Below are 22,880 nucleotides of genomic sequence, written 5' to 3'. Positions count from 1 at the left end.
CTATTTCCCAGAGGCAGGAGGGTGAGCATGTGCAATGCGTGGTGGGTCCTGATTCGCTCACTGACATCACACGGCTTGATGACAAGGCTGGTGACGTGGTGAATCCTGACTGGCCAGGCTGGGACGTCGTGGACCCTGATTGGGTCAAGTCCGTCATCTCCGCCTCGCGCCCGCCCTCGGGTGGAGCTGCACCTCCTTAAAAGCTCCCCCTGCCATCATGGCGGCGCGCGACCGTCCTTCTATGTTTGGATGTCTGGCAGCGTGCTGCCATGCCACTGCTCAGGCATTACTGTCTCTTGTGGGCTTGGCCCTTGCTGCTCCGGCAGTACCTCGTTTGCAGGCCGTGTTCCTGCCTTGCTGCTCCGGCAGTACCCCCGTCAACAGGCCGTGTTCCTGTCCCAGGTGAGCTCCTCAAGTCTCCTTTGGACTCACCTGGTTATTGAAAGCACACGTGCGTGGGCACCTCTGTGCTACCCTCGTTCCATATTCTCGTGACTTCCACTGGCACACGTGCGTGGGCACCTCTGTGCTTCCCCGTGCAACAGGTACACCGAGCCGTGAGATCTGTGCCATACAACCCTCACGGGTTAGGGCAGATCGGTGTACATAGATCGTCTGTGACATTCCAGACGATCGCTAGCAGCAACCCGCTCACTCTTCACCCACCATAGCGGCGGTCCCTTACACCGCACAGTGGACCTTGACCGGCGGAAGCAGTCCATTTCCCATCTTGGCACGCTTCCCCGGGTCCCCCTCGTAACACTTAATTATCATGAATTACCATCAGAAAAGCATCTTATTAGCTTTAATTTATTCCATAGCAGGACAATGACTCCGAACATATAGCCAATGTGATTTAAGGTACTGTCACACATAACAAGATCGCTAGCGAGATCGCAGCTGAGTCACCGTTTTGGTGACGCAGTAGCGATCCCGTTAGCGATCTCGTTATGTGTGACACTTACCAGCGATCAGGCCCCTGCTGTGAGATCGCTAGTCGTTGCTGAATGGTCCAGGTCATTTTCTTCAAAGGCGACGTCCTGCTGGGCAGCTCACATCGCTGTGTTTGACACTGTGTGACAGGGTCACAGTGACTGCTGAGATCGTTATACAGGTCGCTACTGCGACCTGTATTGTTCCTGCATCGCTGGTAAGATCTGACTGTGTGACATCTGCGACCTCCCAGCGACTTATCAGCGATCCCTATCAGGTCGCATCGTTTTCGGGATCGCTGGTAAGTCGTTGTGTGTGACTGGGCCTTAAGAACCATCTTGAGCATAAAGAAGAGCTGAGTCTTTTCATAGTGATCACATGGCCTTGACAGGGCCCGGATATCAATCTAATTAAGTTGGAGGGGGATTGGAACTTCCTTGCCAAGTTCAAAAATCGTTTACATGTATATTCAGAGGAATTGGTGCTTTGATGCAATTTTGAAAGTAAAGGTTGATCATACCAAATGTTGATGTAACTTAGATTTCACTGTTTCTCACTCATTTTGCTTTTTGGTTATTGATACAAATAAACTATTAGCACACATTTTTTAAAGCATTCTTACTTTTCTGTAACATTTTTTCCACACCTGCCTAAAATGTTTGCACATTACTTCACATCCTTTGTACGCATTCCCAGTTGGTATTAAATGCTGTATCTGTACTGTCTTTGCTGAATGGATTATATTGCGCAGCATAATTTACAGACTACTTACAATAAATCACTGTGCTTGTCCAGGAGGCCATGCCATAACATTGGTAGTAAACTCTGCTATGCATCTCTTCCTTTGATAGCTCTGATTCTAAAATCCTCTTAACAGGTATTAGCTCTGAGACTACAGTGGCAATTCAATGCACAATGGATGTTAAATTTTATTTCATGGATCATGGCATGTAATGAGTGACTGTGAGCCAGAGGCAGAAAGCCCTGGCAGGCCTCACCTTACTTGGCTGGAGTCCATGGTAAATAATCCATAGAGAAACACAAAGAGTCCAACAAGAGCTGCCGGAATCAGCATCCCCGTGTACCAGCCCAACCATGCAAAGTACAAGCCGATCTTCTCGCCAAAGTACCTCCTGCACAATAAGTAAAACAAGAAAACAAGTCATCTTGACTAAATCCACATATAATGTAATCATTTTCCAAATACATGGTTGTATCTGGTCCAAGAATCTCAGGTCACATTCTTCTTCATCAAATGTTCTTTTAGAAACTGCAAGTAAATTATTAATTAATGTGTTCGGATTTTTGGACAATTCCATTTTGACAATAGACAGATCATTATGAATGGATCTCGGCAATCAGCTTGTGTAAACCGGGCAGTGATCATTCAGTATCCCGGAGATCCACCACAGGAGAAATTAAGCTTTACATGATGTCCATTCAGGACAAAATTCACAAGTCAAATAGACAAATAGCAAAGTGAATGTAAATTAGAAAAAAACGCCTAAAATATACCTTTTAATAAGATTTATAATAAAAAGGTCGTAGAAAAAATGACCCTGATATTAAAACAGACAAGACATAAACATAGAAGTAATCATATAGCCAATGGCCCCATAAGCAGAATATTCCATCAGAAACTGCCAATTCCTTAATACATACAAGTGGCCCTAGGCATATATGTCAATTAAACATTAAAACATGGAGCCCAAAAATTAGCTCCAATTATCCATAGATAGGGAAGAAAAGGGAACGGTCTTACCCAATCTGCCGTGCTACCCCTTTCTTGCAAAAATGAACACCACTGGCAGATGAAAAGGTTAACAATGATCAGATAACCTGGTCCTTATCCTTGTGACTCAGGATCCTCATAAGCTGTAAACCAACTCTTAGCAGAGTGTGCAGTCTGCCAACGCGTTTCCATAATCATCAGGGGAGAAACATGATCAAAGATTCCGGTCAGAAAAGACCCCTATACATGGCACACACTGTAGAAAAATATACATAGAAATAAATGATAAGTCAAAAGGTCTGTTAAAAAAGAGGAAAAAACGGCCGGTTAAATAGCAAAGAAAAAACTTACTTTCATGGACCACAGGCATATCCTGGGCAGAGCGCGTCTATGGTACCGCCAGACAAAGTTTTAAGCGTACCAGCCGCCCAGTATTGCGTCTGACGTCATATCTGCCTCCCGCGACGTGCCCGCCCCCGGGTCACATGATTACGGTTAGAATGCGTGCGTCATAGATGACAGTGTCTCAGAGCGCACAGAAATGTGCGCGCGCAGACACCGCTATAGTATCACATATTGATGGCCACATATGATGCCATTATGAGAGATGAGGCACCCGATCGCCATAGAAAGCGGCCCAATAAATCAAAGTGGGCCACAACAAACTCACACATTAGAGTGCAAGTAGTCCAGATAGGAAATGCAAGTGATCAATTCTCAGCAACAGTAAAAATCAAAAAATCAAAAAATAAAAAGAGGTATAGGAGAAACTAGTGGCCAGATAGCCCCAAAGGGGAATACTACAAAAGATAAATGGCCACCTGTGCCGTACTTATGATTACAAAAATACCACACCAGCAACGGATCCGGAGAACACTATAGTGGTGTCTGCGTGCGCACGTTTCTGTGCGCTCTGAGACACTGTTATCTATGACGCATGCATTCTAACCGCGATCATGTGACCCGGGGGTGGGCACATTGCGGGAGGCGGATATGATGTCAGATGCCATACTGGGCGGCTGGTATGCTTAAAACTTTGTCTGGCGGTACCATAGACGCGCTCTGCCCAGGATATGCCTGTGGTCCATGAAAGTAAGTTCTTTCTTTGCTATTTAACTGGCCATTTTTTCCTCTTTTTGAACGGACCTTTTGACTTATTTATTTGTATGTATATTTTTCTACAGTGTGTGCCATGTGTAGGGGTCTTTTCTGACCGGAATCTTTGATCATGTTCCTCCCCTGATGATTATGGAAACGCGTTGGCAGACTGCACACTCTGCTAAGAGTTGGTTTACAGCTTATGAGGATCCTGAGTCACAAGGATAAAGACCAGGTTATCTGATCATTGTTAACCTTTTCATCTGGCAGTGGTGTTCATTTTTGCAAGAAAGGGGTAGCACGGCAGATTGGGTAAGACCGTTCCCTTTTCTTCCCTATCTATGGATAATTGGAGTTAATTTTTGGGCACCATGTTTTAATGTTTAATTGACATACAGTTAGGTCCAGAAATATTTGGACAGTGACACAATTTTCGCGAGTTGGGCTCTGCATGCCACCACATTGGATTTGAAATGAAACCTCTACAACAGAATTCAAGTGCAGATTGTAACGTTTAATTTGAAGGTTTGAACAAAAATATCTGATAGAAATTGTAGGAATTGTACACATTTCTTTACAAACACGCCACATTTTAGGAGGTCAAAAGTAATTGGACAAATAAACCAAACCCAAACTAAATATTTTTATTTTCAATATTTTGTTGCGAATCCTTTGGAGGCAATCACTGCCTTAAGTCTGGAACCCATGGACATCACCAAACGCTGGGTTTCCTCCTTCTTAATGCTTTGCCAGGCCTTTACAGCCGCAGCCTTCAGGTCTTGCTTGTTTGTGAGTCTTTCCGTCTTAAGTCTGGATTTGAGCAAGTGAAATGCATGCTCAATTGGGTTAAGATCTGGTGATTGACTTGGCCATTGCAGAATGTTCCACTTTTTTGCACTCATGAACTCCTGGGTAGCTTTGGCTGTATGCTTGGGGTCATTGTCCATCTGTACTATGAAGCGCCGTCCGATCAACTTTGCGGCATTTGGCTGAATCTGGGCTGAAAGTATATCCCGGTACACTTCAGAATTCATCCGGCTACTCTTGTCTGCTGTTATGTCATCAATAAACACAAGTGACCCAGTGCCATTGAAAGCCATGCATGCCCATGCCATCACGTTGCCTCCACCATGTTTTACAGAGGATGTGGTGTGCCTTGGATCATGTGCCGTTCCCTGTCTTCTCCAAACTTTTTTCTTCCCATCATTCTGGTACAGGTTGATCTTTGTCTCATCTGTCCATAGAATACTTTTCCAGAACTGAGCTGGCTTCATGAGGTGTTTTTCAGCAAATTTAACTCTGGCCTGTCTATTTTTGGAATTGATGAATGGTTTGCATCTAGATGTGAACCCTTTGTATTTACTTTCATGGAGTCTTCTCTTTACTGTTGACTTAGAGACAGATACACCTACTTCACTGAGAGTGTTCTGGACTTCAGTTGATGTTGTGAACGGGTTCTTCTTCACCATAGAAAGTATGCGGCGATCATCCACCACTGTTGTCATCCGTGGACGCCCAGGCCTTTTTGAGTTCCCAAGCTCACCAGTCAATTCCTTTTTTCTCAGAATGTACCCGACTGTTGATTTTGCTACTCCAAGCATGTCTACTATCTCTCTGATGGATTTTTTCTTTTTTTTCAGCCTCAGGATGTTCTGCTTCACCTCAATTGAGAGTTCCTTAGACCGCATGTTGTCTGGTCACAGCAACAGCTTCCAAATGCAAAACCACACACCTGTAATCAACCCCAGACCTTTTAACTACTTCATTGATTACAGGTTAACAAGGGAGATGCCTTCAGAGTTAATTGCAGCCCTTAGAGTCCCTTGTCCAATTACTTTTGGTCCCTTTAAAAAGAGGAGGCTATGCATTACAGAGCTATGATTCCTAAACCCTTTCTCCGATTTGGATGTGAAAACTCTCATATTGCAGCTGGGAGTGTGCACTTTCAGCCCATATTATATATAGAATTGTATTTCTGAACATGTTTTTGTAAACAGCTAAAAAAACAAAACTTGTGTCAGAGTCCAACTATTTCTGGACCTAACTGTATATGCCTAGGGCCACTTGTATGTATTAAGGAATTGGCAGTTTCTGATGGAATATTCTGCTTATGGGGCCATTGGCTATATGATTACTTCTATGTTTATGTCTTGTCTGTTTTAATATCAGGGTCATTTTTTCTACGACCTTTTTATTATAAATCTTATTAAAAGGTATATTTTAGGCGTTTTTTTCTAATTTACATTCACTTTGCTATTTGTTTACATGATGTCCATTCAAATTATTGGCTGATTACCTCTGCCCAGGTAGACTGCACAGCCGCTGTGCTCAGTGATTGGTGGCAATAGTGATGGGCACTGTAGCTGTGATGACACAAATGCAGTCTGTACACAAAGACGGAAAGTTAGCGCTGGATCTGGGGAGGGTGAGTATCATGTTTTAGACATATACACGAGTTTAATTTCTTAAAAGTTAATTGTGGAAAACCTTTTTAATCGTATTTACACCCTTTATATTTATAAATATGTACCAATTCTGATAAGATTTTGTTGATTTCTTATTGTGTCATATTTATGTATAGGTTCTTTTTTCCTGACTATTTTAAGGATAAATTATTTTCCCAATCAATGTATGCAATATTGGAATGGGGACATTTTTGGACCCAATGTAGGCTTTACGACTGAACTCTAACACTCTTAACACTCTCACGGGATAGACAAACCAGGGGAAATGTAACACCAGGCTAGTAGTAGCCCTAGACCTGACCCTGATTTGTCCCTGCCTGACAGCGGACGTTGGTACCCCAAGATCACATAATGGGGCACTCACCCTTGAACGGCTGATCCTGAGTGTCCTTAACTGCTCCCTAAGCCATAAACTAAGTGTGAAACAAAAATAACAATAAAAATAAAAGTAGTGCACAAAAGAAGAAGGTGAGACACATGGCTAAGAAGGTGCAAACACTTCTGTGATGGTCCGTGGGGCAGGTCACTATGTTTGTTCGTGTGTCTATGTGTGTGTTCTCTGTGTGCTGCTCGTGTTTTGACACGGACACACACCCCTTGATTTTAATGGGTCTACGTGTATCCATATCTCCAGTATGTGTGAAAACGGATGTCATACTTACCGGAGATATGGATTTGTGAAGGAGGCCTTACAGGAATGATGAAATTAATTAAACCAAAAAGAATAACACAACATGCGGAAACCCTACCAAACTTAAATTAAACAAAATAGGAGATAACTAGGAAGAGAGTCACACAAACTGAAGAGAATAGCAATAACAATGTCTCAGTAACAAAGCCTTAACAGAGGAGCTGGGACTCCAGACAACCATCCAGCCAGAAAAAAAGCCAGCACTGAGGCATGTGAGCAGTGAATATAAATAGCCCTTCCCAAGATGTGAGTAGGCAAACCAAACAAGAATGTCCACACACCTAAATAGAAGTGAAACAGGAAGGCAGAGAATGAGAAAGAAACAAAAGAAATCCTTCAGCAGTTGGTCTAACACAAAACAGGCTGAGGTCTAACCAAGAGGAAAAGCGACCAACAACCAGATATCACCGGTTTGAACCCTGGAGTAGAGTTGTGACAGTAAATTATTTTAAAAGCCCATTTTCCATCTATTAAGAAATGTTGTAATGTTTGTATTGTCCATAAGGTCTAGTATGACTCTACGCTTCAAGGATCTCTGTCAGTGCAGAATGACTGGTCAAAGTACAGGCACTCGGTGCACCCCTGTCATGGCCAAACATTAAAGTGCACCTTCCCACCTACTTGTTTTCTATCTGGCTCAATAAAACCAAAGTTGTCAATCAAAGGGATGGAGATGGAGAGAAAACAAGCCGGTGGAAATGTCGCGGGCGGGGGGTGCGCTGCTCGACTCCGCGCTTGCGGCTCGGGTCCGGCTGCTGCTGCTGCTCGGTGGCTCGATCGGTGGGCCGGATCCCGGGACCTCGAGCGGCGCTCCTCGTCCGTGAGTGAAAGGGGTGGTCTGTTGGGGTTTGGAATGTCGGTTTGTGACGCCACCCACGGTGTGTGTTGAGGTTGGGGCACCACCGCTGCTCTGTACGGGGATCTCGGGAGCGATGACAGGGAGCAGCTGGGATGTTTCTCTCCCCTCCGTGGGTAGGGGGATTTTGGTAGTCCCGGGGCCCGGAGTTGTTGACTGTAAGGTGGATTGCGGGGCTTGGCCAGGTGCAGGGTCGCGGGGGAAGCTCTTTGCCAGACGGCACGGTGGTACTTACTCAGACAGTAACGTACACGGAGTCTCTGGTAAAACAAACGGCTGGATGGACGAGTCCCACAGACGGCTGAGACGGTCACTCCCGGTAGGTTGGCGGTAACTGTCTCTCCCTGCACCGGTGTTGTGTTCTCGGCCCCGATGGCTTCCCAACGGTAACCCGCTCCCCAGCAGTATATTTGCCGGAGGAGCCCCTTTTTGCCCTCAGGCGCTGGCCCTGGGAACTCTAGCTGTGGCGGTAGCTGTATTTCCCTTCACGGTTGAGCGGTTGCCTTCAGTCGGGTCTTTGCTGCTGGGAAACCCCGGAGGTTCCCGTCGCTGACGGATTTGACCGGTTTAACGGCGACTCCAAGCCTGGTCGGGGTCCGTAGGCCCTGCCGAATGGTGCTGGCCTCTCTTCGCTCCCCGGTCCGGTACCGGCGGGCCACCGCCCGTCCCCGGTCCTTACGGTTGTGTGTCAATCAGCCTCGCCTGCAGACGGTCACCACCGTCTGCCAACCTTGCTCGTAGGTGCCCGGGCCACGTACCCGGACACGGTCAGTGTGCTCCACTACCACTTCCTCAACTCTCCAAACTCAACTCCACTCTTTTCCCGCCTCCAGGACTGTGAACTCCTCGGTGGGAGGGGCCAACCGCCTGCCTCCACCCCACCTGGTGTGGACATCAGCCCCTGGAGGGAGGCAACAAGGATTTTGTATGTGCGGCTGATGTGACTAACCGGGGTGTTGGGTGTGTTGTTGCAGTACCTGTGACGACCTGGCTTGTCCAGGGCGCCACAGAAAGGAGTACTAAAATGATTGGCTCTGCCGTGATGCACCACGCACTGCCACTTGGTGTGAACAGACATTCTGTGCTGACAGAGTCTAGTTAAACAATAAATACTAGTTGCCAGTGATTAGCTGCTCTAAGGCTCTGTGTGCACTAGACCTTTTTACCCGCGGATTTACCTGCGGATTTGCCGCGGAAATTTCTTGAGAAATGTCTGCAATCTTTGTGCAGACATTTCCCAGCAATTTCTATGAAAAAAAAAATAGCTGTGTGCACTTGTGCGGATTTTTCTCAAGAAATTTCCTTGAGAAGAATTTCTCGAGAAAATTTCTTGAGAAAATGAACATGTCCATTATTTCCGCAGGTACCCTGCGGATTTCGGCAGTACAGCCTGCAAAAATCCGCAGGGAACCACCCGCGGGAAAATCGCGCAATTTCGCGGCTAATCCGCGGAAAATTCGCGGCAAATCCGCATGCGGATTTGGTGCGGATTTTTTCCGGAGGTCCGGAAATCTTTCACTCCCAGAAGTTTCTCAAGAAATTTTCTTGAGAAACTTCACATTTCTAGTGCGCACATAGCCTAAATGTGTCTGACTTCTGCAGGTTAGTAGGCTATTCTTTCAATGTCTTCCACTTCTTCATACTTTTTCTTTGGATTTCCGAGTAACAACATATATTAATGACCTTATTGATAATACTCTTCCTTATTCATCTTTTATCAGTGACCCATTTGGTCAAAATGTTTCAGAAAAGCAATATCTTATAGATACAGTTCAAACTTTTGAGGATGCAAAAAAATGAGACATCATTTTAAGAACCTATAAAGTTTATCATGTAGAAATCCCATGCAGGAATTAATCATGAATCCCATCTGGAGTAGAAATTAATTTTTGTGGAAACCAGATCCAGTGTATAAAGGCTGGTAAACACAATGCCTTTCTAGAAGAATAACTATTGTTATAAAACAGGCCCATGAAGTTATATTGTACATCCATCATGTAATTGTAATAAATCTTTGACATACCTGATTAAATCTAGTGGCTGATACTTATACCACATTCCCCAGCGAGCCCACCGTTCATATAATAAGTGCCTGTGATTCTGAGCCCCATGGGTTTTGATTGGGTGTCTGCTCTTGTGGCTTCCCTAAAAACATAATAAAAAATAACTTAAAATTACACTATTTTTTTTACATATCCTATGTTGAATAGCATTACATGTACAGTATATCATAAAAGTGAGTACACCCCTCACATTTTTTGTAAATATTTTATTATATCTTTTCATTGGACAACACTGAAGATCAGACACTTTCATACAATGTAAACATGACAGTGTACAGCTTGCACAACTGGCCTAATATGCCATCCCCAATTACAAGGGAAATAAGATAAAACTAAAATTAATATTTAATTGCCTCTGTCTTTTATGATCCTATGGGGGCACAATGTGTAAAATAAATAAAAGATAATAAATAAAAAATAACAGGTAAACTAAGAAATATTAAAAATTATTACTGTCCGTCCAAATCGCTGAAAAAAAAGTCCAATTGCTAAACAAATATTTATTAGAAATGGAAAACTGATTCTTAAATGTAATTTACTGGGCCTGTGTAGTTATAAAAACAAAAATAGGAATATCAGGCCCTGATTTTTCTTATTTTTTCCCCTATATTGTCATAAAAATGACGGAATATGTAAGTGTCATAAAAATGAAACTCTATTCTATGGGATAAATGGCCCAGTCTTGAAAGGTAAAGGTTAAAATGGTTAAATTAAAAATATGTGTTGTTCTTCCTTGAGTCTTAAGACATAATTGAACATTGTAAAAGGTCTTGGAGAAGGTCATGGGTCTTGTGGAGGTTATACAGTATGCACAGCTGTAGTTGTTTTTTTTATTTTTCCAAGACATTTTCTTTATTAGTTTCAATGTGTCAAATTAAGACTGAAATAAAATCATGAAAAATAAATTGCTAAAGAAAAAAAAATATTAGTCACAGAGATAGACTCACCTCATGAGGGGGAAATGCTGCTTCGTATGTCCCATTGCTGAGCAATCTGTTGATACCTAAGATGAACAAAAATATTAATGGCATTTGAGATGATCTATACAGTATATTTATTGTTTTATGGCTTTGCCTCAATATCTGTAACTATGAGCTGTGATGTCTTCTCACTTGGCAGATTCACCACGAAATGGGAGCTGAATTTCCTGATTTTACTTTTATACAGGCTATAATGATCCTTCCTAATTGGCTGAGCTATACAATGTGATTTGATAGCTGCAAGGCATTATGGAAAAGTGATTTCAGCTGTGCTCAATGTAATATGAACCTTCTCTGTCTGATGCAATTTTCTGTACTGTGTAAAACATAAGCAGTCATTTTAGGCAATTTGTGCTAAGCAAATCGCAAACAGTGCGAATTTGCCAAATTCAGTGAATCCCTAGAAATTGTACAATAATTCGTTAACATAGAATTTACTTATCTCTAGAAATTATCCAATTAGGAGTAATTCATTTTTGTAGGCAATTTGCATGCAAGGAAGTACCTAAAAAAATTCTGGTTGCTGCGCCCGCATTGTTATTCTATGTCCTATACTTATGCAAAGGGGTTGTTTGAGAAAGTTCTCATAACCTAATAGGAAATGAGGAAAGATAAAGCAAGACTTTGCCACTATGTAAAAAAAAATTCTACAGTCTCATAAATATATATATATCATCTTCTGCATCTATGAAAACAAAGATAACTCACCCATTTTTGACTTTCCATCTTCATATTTTGTCCTCTGCAAGACATGATGAACAATGCGGCTTCTTGTAGAGTTACTGAAGAATGAGTCTCTGTTGTTTATTGTGAAACTGTCAAAGAAAAATCCTTAATCAGATTTTTTTGGTTTTAGACCTTGACAGATTTCCAATAAAGAAATAAACTTAAGTAAAATTCTGGAAAATTAGCTTAATGGAAGACCAACTAAAATATAAAATTAAATTTAACTAAAAAAAATACCTGTGTTGTAATACATTAAGACCACAACAGCTCCAGCAACTTTCCTGTCCATTGGAAAAGGCAGAAAAACTACTCTTAGGTCCTTCTTGAAGGTGTTGGACTCTTATTTGACACTCCTGGCTCCCATATAGGGCCTTCTTGAAGGTGTTTTAGATGCCTTTTTGACACTCAGGGCTTCCATATAAGGCCATATTGAATGTGTTTGGACTCCTTTAAGACACTCAGGGCTTCTATATAGGGCCTTCTTGAAGGTATTTTGGACATTTTTTGACACACCGGATTTACATATGGAATCTTCTTGAAGGTGGTTTGGACTTGTTTTTGACACTCCAGGCTACCCATATAGGGCCTTTTTGAAGGTGTTTGGTCACCTTTTTTACACACTGGGTTTCCATGTAGGCCATTCATGAAGGTGCATGTACTACTTTTTGACACTCAGGGCTTCCATATAGGACCTTCTTGAAGGTGTTTTGACTGTTTTTTCACACTCAGGGCTTCCATATAGGGCCTCCTTGAAGGTGTTTAGACTCTTTTTTGACACTCCAGGCTACCCATATAGGGCCTTTTTGAAGGTGTATGGTCTCCTTTTTTACACACCGGGTTTCCATATAGGCCATTCATGAAGGTGTGTGTACTACATTTTGACACTCAGGGCTTCCATATAGGGCCTTCTTGAAGGTGTTTTGGACTGTTTTTGACACTCAAGGCCTCCATATAACAAACGTTGATCATGCTGCTGATGTGATGGCCTTAGAACTAGCCTAACACAAGTGTTGTGCAGGAGGAATCACTCAAGGCGGACACCAACACTATAATAAAGGGTTACTTTTGATAAATGCTATAAAGCTCCCTTTCTTCTATGTCAGCTATTGAAGCAAAGGTTGGCTGTTCAATGAAGATTGCTCTTATTTATATATTCTATCAACTCCAATAATTTGGACTTCTTTAAATAGGCAACACTTAATACTTGAAAAAAGTATAATATATAATATATATATATATATATATATATATATATATATATATAATATATAATAAAAGTATAATAATAATAACAACAACAATAATAACAATAATAATAATAATAATAAAAAAACAAAGAACAACAATAATAGTAATGCATTAATAGGCTATGTTCACACGTTGCGTTTTTTACCGCGTTTCTGCAGCGTTTTTGGCAGCAGCGTTTTTGGGCAAAAAGGCATGCGTTTTTGTTTTCCAGCAAAGTCTATGGGAAAAGCAGAAATCCTGTCTGCACTTTGCTTTTTTTTCTGCAGCGTTTAATTTGCATATTTGTGGTCAAAAACCATGCTGAAAAAGAAGCAGCATGTCAGTTGTTTTTGCCATTTCTGCAGCGTTTCCTTAACATTGGAGTCAATGAGAAATGGCAAAACGCAACCAAAAGCACAATTCCTGCGTTTTACATGCTTTTTACCTGCTTTTCAACTGCGTTTTTGGCTCCAAAAACGCATGCTTTTCTGGCCAAAAAGTAATGGATTCTAATGTTCCTTTACACACACACAATAACCGAAAATTTAAATGTAAAAAAATAATAAATTTTAGCTATTTTTCTGTTAAAATGTGCATAACCACTATTATTACATTAAAATTGATAATTTACCATATAATTTTATTAAAAGTTAATTTTATACTTATTTTCTCTTTTTTTTATTCTTTTTGACTAATTCAACTTTATTTCTCAGTGTCTTTATCTCAAAAACGCATCTGCAGAAACGCAGGTGAAAACGCAGGTAAAAAGCGCTAAAAACGCACTAAAAACGCGGTAAAAACGCATGCGTTTTTAGCGCTAAAAAATGGTCAAAAGCCATTTGGTCAAAAACCAAGGGAAGGAAAACGTGCAGAATAAACTGCAGGTACACCGACGCAACGTGCGGACATAGCCATACAAAGAACATTTACACATATTTATTCCATCTATCATTCATTGATCCATTCAAAAACTAATGGGTAAGTCAAAGTGAGGTAGACCAAAAAAGAAGAAAGTGTGGAGTACTGAACAATCTTCTGAACATGCTGATCTTTTATTTTTGCATTTTGGGTTCCCACAGGGAAATTAATACATGCTTAGAAATATTGAACGTGTTTAGTAAGCTGCCAAGGGAAATAAGAGACTAAAAGATCAGTATTTAATTAAACATTGATTGAACTTCGTTACATAGTTACACAGTTATGGTTGAAAAAAGACATGTCCATCAAGTTCAACCAAGGGATAGGAAAGAATAGAGGGAATTGGTATCAGTGCAACCATAATGCATGGTCCTGTGTGCTCTAAAAAGCAAGTCATCCCTAGAGTCCATTGGCTGGATCAACATTGAGAACAAGAATTTTTCACATATTCAGACGTTTTCATGTTATTTTCTTCTAAATACGCATCTAAGCTTTTTTAAACCATCTATGGATCTCACTATGACAACATGAGGGGCCCAAAATGGAGAGGGGGCACGTAGGGGGGTTTAATATTGGGAGTGGAGAAGCATGGTGGGGCTCTCATTATAGAGAATGGGGAAGCATGAGGGGGCTCATTATGCAGAAAGGGCTCAGCATTGGGAGTGGAGCAGCATGCAGGAGGTCTCAGCATTGGGACTGGGGCAACATGGTGCTCTCAGTACGGAGAGTGAGACAGCATGGGGAGGCTCATTATGCAGAAGGGGCTGCATGAGTAGCTCAGAATGGAGAGGGCCAGCGTGGGGAGGGGCTCAGCATTGGGAGTGGGGCTGCTTGGTGGTATCAGTATGGACAGTGGGGTGGCATGGGGAGTACATTATGCAGAAGGGGCAGTATGGGGAGCTCAGTATGGAGGGGCCGCATGGGAAGACAGTGTGAAGAGGGGGCACCTTGAGGCGGGGACTATGCAGAGATCATAGTTCATAATTTAATTAGGTGTGGTGGGTATAATTTATAAGGGAGAATAGTGTGGTGTTTTAGTTTATAAAGGTGCGGTGTGATTGCCATACTACACGAGGGTGGACTAGTGTAGTGATTACAATATATAGGAAAAACAGATATTAGACCAAAAAGTCATAGATGGCTGGCTCCACTCATAATTGATCACAAAACCTACAAAGAATTACAAGTGGATACGCCAAATAGCTAAAAAAGTTTCTCTTTATTAGAACAATTATTTAAAAACATACATATATAAAAGATAACAACATAAGGTCACTACCAGATAACCTCAGGTGATCAAACATATTTATTTGAATAGGTTTACATTGTACTAGCTCCGTTTGGGGTAGCCTTATTTATTAGGCTACTTTCACACATCAGTTTTCTGCATTCAGGCACAATCCTTTTTTTTCCTGATCCAAAGGATCTGGCAAAAAAAATGTAAAACCGTATCCACCGGATCCGGTTTTTAACGGATCTGTTATGCCGGATGCGTACAAAACCGGATCCGGTGGATACGGTTTGCATCCGTTTTTGCATCCGGTTTGTCCGTTTTTTTGAAGGATCAGCTTTTTTAATTAATTTGGTGCATGCGCAGTTTACAAAAACGGATCCGGTAGCCGCATCCATTTTTTACCGCATTGCGCCGGATCCGGCGTCCATAGGCTTTCATAGTAAAACACGCTGTATCACGCCAGATCCGGCGCAATGCATTTTTTTTTGCCGGACAAAAAAACGTTGCAAGACACGTTGCCTCCGGCCGCCGCTTTGATTAATTTTGCCGCATCCGGAAAAAAACGGATGCAACGCAAAGCCATCAGGTACAATCCGGTAACAATGCAAATCTATGGGGATAAAACGGATGCGGTACCGGATCCGTTTAACCCGTTTTTTTCCGGATTGTACCTGATGGAAAAAAACTGATGTGTGAAAGTAGCCTTATCCCTGTTTTCATTCTAATGAATTCTAAGTAAATTTTGCAACAGGGGACAGTTTTCCTTGCTTTCTAGGGCTACTTCATGTCATATTCCTTTATAGACATTTATTATCATCCCCTTATGTGTGTCTTGCTCTTGAGTAGAGTTGAGCGCGGTTCGTGGTTCGTGGTTCTCCAGTTCGCGGCTCGAGTGATTTTTGGGCTGTTCGAGATCGAACTAGAACTCGAGCTTTTTGCTAAAAGCTCGATAGTTCTAGATACGTTCGAGAACGGTTCTAGCAGCAATAAGCAGGGCTTTTTACAGCTACAGTGAGCAGGAGCCATCGCTGGCAGCCTGCCACAAGCTGGTAACCAAGATAAACATCGGGTATCCAAGCAAAGCGCTTTGGTTAGTAACCCGATGTTTATCTTAGTTACGTGCAGGAAGCCCACACTTTCCCGCTCAGCTCGCTCCACCCCCTCCTGCCCGCGGCATGTACACATACATACACATACACAAACACACACACACACACATCCACCCCCCCCCCCGCCCGCCCGCTCGCTCGCTCGCTCGCTCGCTCGGCTTACCTGCGGTGATGAAGTCCCGCCATCCCGACCTCAGCGCTGTCACTGTCCTCCATGGCCGCCGCTTGTCACATCACCTATCGCTTCCGACCCGAGACTGACACTGGCGGTGACGTCACGGACCTCTCGCGATACTTGATGTGAAGGCGCCGGTCATTGACCTCAGTGACAGGGGCTGTCAGTGTGCTGGAGATCAGCGCAGGTAATGTACCTCGCTGACAGCAGCACTTGTCATCCCCTGCAGTGACCTGGGCTGACCCATTGATGTTAGCTCAGGTCACTGCATTGCTCTCCCAGCCAATGGGGAACATCCTGCTCTTCATTGACTGGGACAGTGTGCATCGTCATGGCAACCCCTTGGATTTCACCAGACCTGGATTTGTTTTTCAATCTAATAAATTGGTTAAAGAGGGAATGTTTTGGGGAGTGTTTTTTCAAATAAAAATGTGTTTGTCGTGTATTTTTTTTTTATTACTGACTGGGTTGGTGATGTCGGGTATCTGATAGACGCCTGACCTCACCAACCCCAGGGCTTGATGCCAGGTGACATTACACATCTGGTATTAACCCCAAATATTACCCCGTTTGCCACCGCACCAGGGCGCGGGATGAGCTGGGGCGAAGCACCAGGATTGGCGCATCTAATGGATGCGCCACTTCTGGGGCGGCTGCGGCCTGCTATTTTTAGGCTGGGGAGATTCCAATAACCATGGACCTCCCTAGTCTGAGAATATCAGGCCCCAGCTGTCTGCTTTACCTTGGCTGGTGATCCAATTTTGGGGGACCCCTACGTGTTTTTTTTTTTAAATTATTTATTTAATTTAAAATAACAGCGTGGGGTGCCCTCAGTTTTGGATTACCAGCCAAGGTGAGGTTGCCAGCTGTGGTCTGCAGGCTGCAGCCGTCTGCTTTACCCTAGCTGGCTACAAAACTAGGGGGAACCCTATGTCATTTTTTTTTCATTTTTTTGGCTAAATACAAAGCTAAGCACCCCTTAGTGCCACATGAAAGGTACCAAAGGGTGTTCCACTTTTTCTCCATTTTTTTCTCCACTTTCTCTCCACTTTTTCTCCACTTTTTCTCCATTTTTTTCTCCACTTATTCTCCACTTTTTCTCCTCTTATTCTCCACTTTTTCTCCACTTTTTCTCCTCTTATTCTCCACTTTTTCTCCACTTTTTCTCCACTTTTTCTCCATTTTTTTCTCCACTTTCTCCACTTTTTTCTCCACTTTTTCTCCTCTTATGCTCCACTTTTTCTCCTCTTAATCTCCACTTTTTCTCCACTTTTTCTCCACTTTTTCTCCACTTTTTTCTCCACTTTTTCTCCTCTTATGCTCCACTTTTTCTCCACTTTTTCTCCACTTTTTCTCCACTTTTTCTCCACTTTTTCTCCTCTTAATCTCCACTTTTTCTCCTCTTATGCTCCACTTTTTCTCCACTTTTTCTCCACTTTTTCTCCACGTTTTCTCCACTTTTTTCTCCACTTTTTCTCCTCTTATGCTCCACTTTTTCTCCACTTTTTCTCCACTTTTTCTCCACGTTTTCTCCACGTTTTCTCCACTTTTTTCTCCACTTTTTCTCCTCTTATGCTCCACTTTTTCTCCACTTTTTCTCTACTTTTTCTCCTCTTAATCTCCACTTTTTCTCCACTTTTTCTCCACTTTTTCTCCACTTTTTTCTCCACTTTTTCTCCACTTTTTCTCCTCTTATGCTCCACTTTTTCTCCACTTTTTCTCCACTTTTTCTCCTCTTATGCTCCACTTTTTCTCCACTTTTTCTCCACTTTTTCTCCTCTTATGCTCCACTTTTTCTCCACTTTTTCTCCACTTTTTTCTCCACTTTTTCTCCTCTTATGCTCCACTTTTTCTCCACTTTTTCTCCACTTTTTCTCCACTTTTTCTCCTCTTATGCTCCACTTTTTCTCCACTTTTTCTCCACTTTTTCTCCATTTTTTTCTCCACTTATTCTCCACTTTTTCTCCTCTTATTCTCCACTTTTTCTCCACTTTTTCTCCACTTTTTCTCCTCTTATTCTCCACTTTTTCTCCACTTTTTCTCCACTTTTTCTCCATTTTTTTCTCCACTTTCTCCACTTTTTCTCCACTTTTTTCTCCACTTTTTCTCCTCTTATGCTCCACTTTTTCTCCTCTTAATCTCCACTTTTTCTCCACTTTTTCTCCACTTTTTCTCCACTTTTTTCTCCACTTTTTCTCCTCTTATGCTCCACTTTTTCTCCACTTTTTCTCCACTTTTTCTCCTCTTAATCTCCACTTTTTCTCCTCTTATGCTCCACTTTTTCTCCACTTTTTCTCCACTTTTTCTCCACGTTTTCTCCACTTTTTTCTCCACTTTTTCTCCTCTTATGCTCCACTTTTTCTCCACTTTTTCTCCACTTTTTCTCCACTTTTTCTCCACGTTTTCTCCACGTTTTCTCCACTTTTTTCTCCACTTTTTCTCCTCTTATGCTCCACTTTTTCTCCACTTTTTCTCCACTTTTTCTCCTCTTAATCTCCACTTTTTCTCCACTTTTTCTCCACTTTTTCTCCACTTTTACTCCACTTTTTCTCCACTTTTTTCTCCACTTTTTCTCCACTTTTTCTCCTCTTATGCTCCACTTTTTCTCCACTTTTTCTCCACTTTTTCTCCACGTTTTCTCCACGTTTTCTCCACTTTTTTCTCCACTTTTTCTCCTCTTATGCTCCACTTTTTCTCCACTTTTTCTCCACTTTTTCTCCTCTTAATCTCCACTTTTTCTCCACTTTTTCTCCACTTTTTCTCCACTTTTTCTCCACTTTTTTCTCCACTTTTTCTCCACTTTTTCTCCTCTTATGCTCCACTTTTTCTCCACTTTTTCTCCACTTTTTCTCCACTTTTTCTCCTCTTATGCTCCACTTTTTCTCCACTTTTTCTCCACTTTTTCTCCTCTTATGCTCCACTTTTTCTCCACTTTTTCTCCACTTTTTTCTCCACTTTTTCTCCTCTTATGCTCCACTTTTTCTCCACTTTTTCTCCACTTTTTCTCCACTTATGCTCCACTTTTTCTCCACTTTTTCTCCACTTTTTTCTCCACTTTTTCTCCTCTTAATCTCCACTTTTTCTCCACTTTTTCTCCACTTTTTCTCCACTTTTTCTCCACTTTTTCTCCACTTTTTTCTCCACTTTTTCTCCTCTTATGTTCCACTTATTCTCCACTTTTTCTCCACTTTTTCTCTACTTTTTCTATGGTCGGTCTACCCATTAGCTCTGCCATGCATAGTGTAGCTCTACACCTACTGCACATGTTACTTTATGATTGACATCTCTTTCGTACCAGAGCTGTCTAAGCCTACTCTGACCCCATATTTGTCATTACTATATTGTCCTTGTACTGTATTATGACATTTGTATCATGTGTTTCATTTCTTGCTGTGTTGCAATTTTTTTGCTGCATCCCAATTGTACCTCTACATTGTTCGAGTTTATGTTATTGTTCTCTCACTCTTATGTGATACTGATTATTGTCATTTTTCATGATTACATGCAGATAAGTCCAATCTGACGAAGGCTCAGGCCGAAACGTCATTTGTAACTTGTTTTGGACAAAAACATATATGCTTATGAAAAAAAATTTTTCTTAATACGGACCAATAAAGAGTGATTTTGCATTACTAGCCGTTGTGACTTACTGACTTAGTCTGGGAGATATAGAGTGCCGAGGTTACTCACTAATTTTATCTATTATTACCTCTGAGCACCTATATACCAGTGAGCAGAGCTTCCTCTACAGTAGTTCTCCTGATTAGGCATGCCCTTACCTCATGAGCAGGGCATTGCAGCTTTGGTAGCAACCATTACGACATGGACTCTGCTGCTGTGGACCCGGGGAGAGTGAGTGCAGATTCATTGCACCCACACTCCTCACATGAAGGGTCCGCACTCCTAGAAAATGGGGGATACGTTCCCTGAGTGTCTCCCCCCCATATTCTAGACGGTCCAGAGTCGTCGTGGGACCCCTTTATTTTTTTTCTTACAATAAATTGGTGAAAGAGGAAATGTTTTGGGGACTGTTTTTTCAAATAAATTTCTTTTGTCGATTTTTTGTTTTTGTTAGTACTGACAGTTTATGATGTTGGGTATCTAATAGACGCCATGACATCACAAACTGCTGGGCTTGATCTCAGGTGACTTTACAGCTAGTATCAACCCGATTTATTACCCCGTTTGCCACAGCACCAGGGCACGGGATGAGCTGGGGTGAAGCGCCAGGATTGGCGCATCTAGTGGATGCGCCACGTCTGGGGTGCCTGCGGCCTGCTATTTTTAGGCTGTGAAGGCCCAATAACTATGGACCTTCCCACCCTGAGAATACCAGACCACAGCTGTCCGCTTTACCTTGGCTGGTGATCCAATTTGGGGGGTCCCCTACTTTTATTGTGTAATTATTAATATTTATAAAATAATTATAAAAAAGAGCCTGAGGGGACCTCCACATTGGATCCCCAACCACGGTAAAGCTGCCAGCTGTGGTTTTCAGGCTACAGCCGTCTGCTTTACCCTAGCTGGCTATCAAAAATGGGGGGACCCAACGTAATTTTTTTTTTTTAACTATTTTTTAAATAGAAAAAATTAATGGGCTTCCCTGTATTTTGATTGCCAACCAAGGTAACGGCAGGCAGATGGGGGTGGCAACCCATAGCTGTCTGCTTTATCTGCGCTGAGAATCAAAAATACCGCGGAGCGCTACGTCATTTTTTTAAAGATTTATTTTTACAGCACTGTGATGTCAAGCAATCAAAATACAGGGAAGCCCATTTTATTTTTAGTTATTTAAATAAATAATTAAAAAAAATATATGTTAGCTCCCACTGCATTTTTTGTATTGCTAGCTAAGGGTAATCCAAGCAGCTACTGGCTGCTAACCCCCACTGCTTGGTGTTACCTTCACTGGCTATGGAAAATCCAGGGAAGCATTTTTTTTTTTTTTTGCCAAAAAGCTACAAAAAAAGGACGTGAGCTTCGCCATATTTTTGTATGCTAGCCAGGTATAGCAGGCAGGTGCTGGAAGAGTTGGATACAGCGCCAGAAGATGGCGCTTCTATGAAAATGCCATTTTCTGAGGTGGCTGCAGACTGCAATTCGCAGCAGTGGGGCCCAGAAAGCTCAGGCCAACCGGTGGTGCGGATTCCAATCCCAGCTGCCTAGTTGTACCTGGCTGGGCACAAAAATGGGGCAAAGCCTACGTCATTTGTTTTCTAATTATTTCATGAAATTCATGAAATAATAAAAAAAGGGCTTCCCTTTATTTTTGGTTCCCAGCCGGGTACAAATAGGCAACTGGGGGTTGGGGGCAGCCGTACCTGCCTGCTGTACCTGGCTAGCATACAAAAATATGGCGAAGCCACATAATTTTTTCAGGGGGCAAAAAACTTCTGCATACAGTCCTGGATGGAGTATGCTGAGCCTTGTAGTTCTGCAGCTGCTGTCTGTCTGTATGGAGAAGAGCAGACAGCAGCTGCAGAACTACAAGGCTCAGCATACTCCATCCAGGACTGCATGCAGAAGTTTTTTGCCCACCAAAAAAATGACGTGGGCTTCGCCATATTTTTGTATGCTAGCCAGGTACAGCTGGCAGCCACGGGCTGCCTCCAACCCCCAGTTGCCTATTTGTACCCGGCTGGGAACCAAAAATATAGGGAAGCCCGTTTTTTTTAATTATTTCACTTATTTCATGAAATAATTAAAAAACAAATGACGTGGGCTTCGCCCTATTTTTGTGTCCAGCCGGGTACAACTAGGCAGCTGGGGATTGGAATCCGCAGCACAGGTTAGCCCGAGGTTTGTGGGCGCCTCTGCTGCGGATTTCAGTCCGCAGCCGTCCCAGAAAATGGCGCTCTCATAGAAGCGCCATCATCTGGCGCTGTATCCAACTCTTCCAACAGCCCTGGAGCCGGGTGGCTTGTTGGGTAATCATGAGTTAATACTGGCTTTGTTTTACCAGCCAGTATTAAGCCAGAGATTCTTAATGTCAGGCACGTTTGACCCGGCCATTAAGAATCTCCAATAAAGGGTTAAAAAAAGACACCACACAGAGAAAAAATACTTTAATAGAAATAAATACACAGACACATTAGAGACTCCATCTTTATTACCCCTGTCAGCCCTCCACGATCCTGCTCTTCTGTCTTCTTTCTTTCTAGTGTAGTAGTAGTGACGATTGTAGTGAGGGGCATCACTTGGGGCTGGGGAACCTCCATCCTAACTACAATGCTCACTACAATCGGGAAGCAGCGTGCAGCCTTCACTCCGTGAGTGATCACTGCTGGCTGCTAGCGGTAACAGCGGTAACGCTGACAGACGCGTTACCATAGCAACGGTGCTCCCGGAGCCGCGGTTAGCGGTGACGTCACCGCTAACTGCGTTGCTATGGCAACGGTGATCTCCGTTAATGACCGGCTGTGTCAGCCGGTCCCTAACGGAACGGGGAGTCGACCGTGTGCTAGAGCATGTCGCCGGTACACGGCGATACACATATGTGCACCGTGTACCGGAGAGATGCACTCGCAGGTCCTACATGACGTGTCATAGTCATGTGACCAGTCTGTAGCCAATGAGATAATAGCCACGTGACTGGTCACATGGCTATTTTGACGTCACGATAGGTCCTGCTTCTCTGCTGGCAGTGCAGGTCACCGGGAGGATTCAGCGATCA

At 42.7% G+C, this 22,880-nt stretch overlaps 1 protein-coding gene across 4 annotated transcripts in view; it reads right to left on the bottom strand.

Annotated features, from left to right (window-relative positions):
* The window catches only part of ANO3 (anoctamin 3), a 680,216-nt gene that overhangs the window by 191,531 nt on the left and 465,805 nt on the right, over positions 1-22,880 (bottom strand). For all 4 annotated transcript variants that reach the window (XM_075325490.1, XM_075325493.1, XM_075325491.1 and 1 more), the window contains 4 exons: positions 11,527-11,633; positions 10,786-10,841; positions 9,799-9,920; positions 1,932-2,066 (listed from right to left, as the gene is read on the bottom strand). In XM_075325490.1, coding sequence (XP_075181605.1) covers positions 1,932-2,066; positions 9,799-9,920; positions 10,786-10,841; positions 11,527-11,633 — 420 coding nt within the window. The remainder of the gene's footprint in view (positions 1-1,931; positions 2,067-9,798; positions 9,921-10,785; positions 10,842-11,526; positions 11,634-22,880) is intronic.

Source organism: Anomaloglossus baeobatrachus, chromosome 10, assembly GCF_048569485.1.
Source record: "Anomaloglossus baeobatrachus isolate aAnoBae1 chromosome 10, aAnoBae1.hap1, whole genome shotgun sequence".
Taxonomy (NCBI): domain Eukaryota; kingdom Metazoa; phylum Chordata; class Amphibia; order Anura; family Aromobatidae; genus Anomaloglossus; species Anomaloglossus baeobatrachus.
The sequence above is the reverse complement of the archived record's forward strand: the minus strand, read 5'-3'. Positions and strand labels throughout refer to the sequence as shown.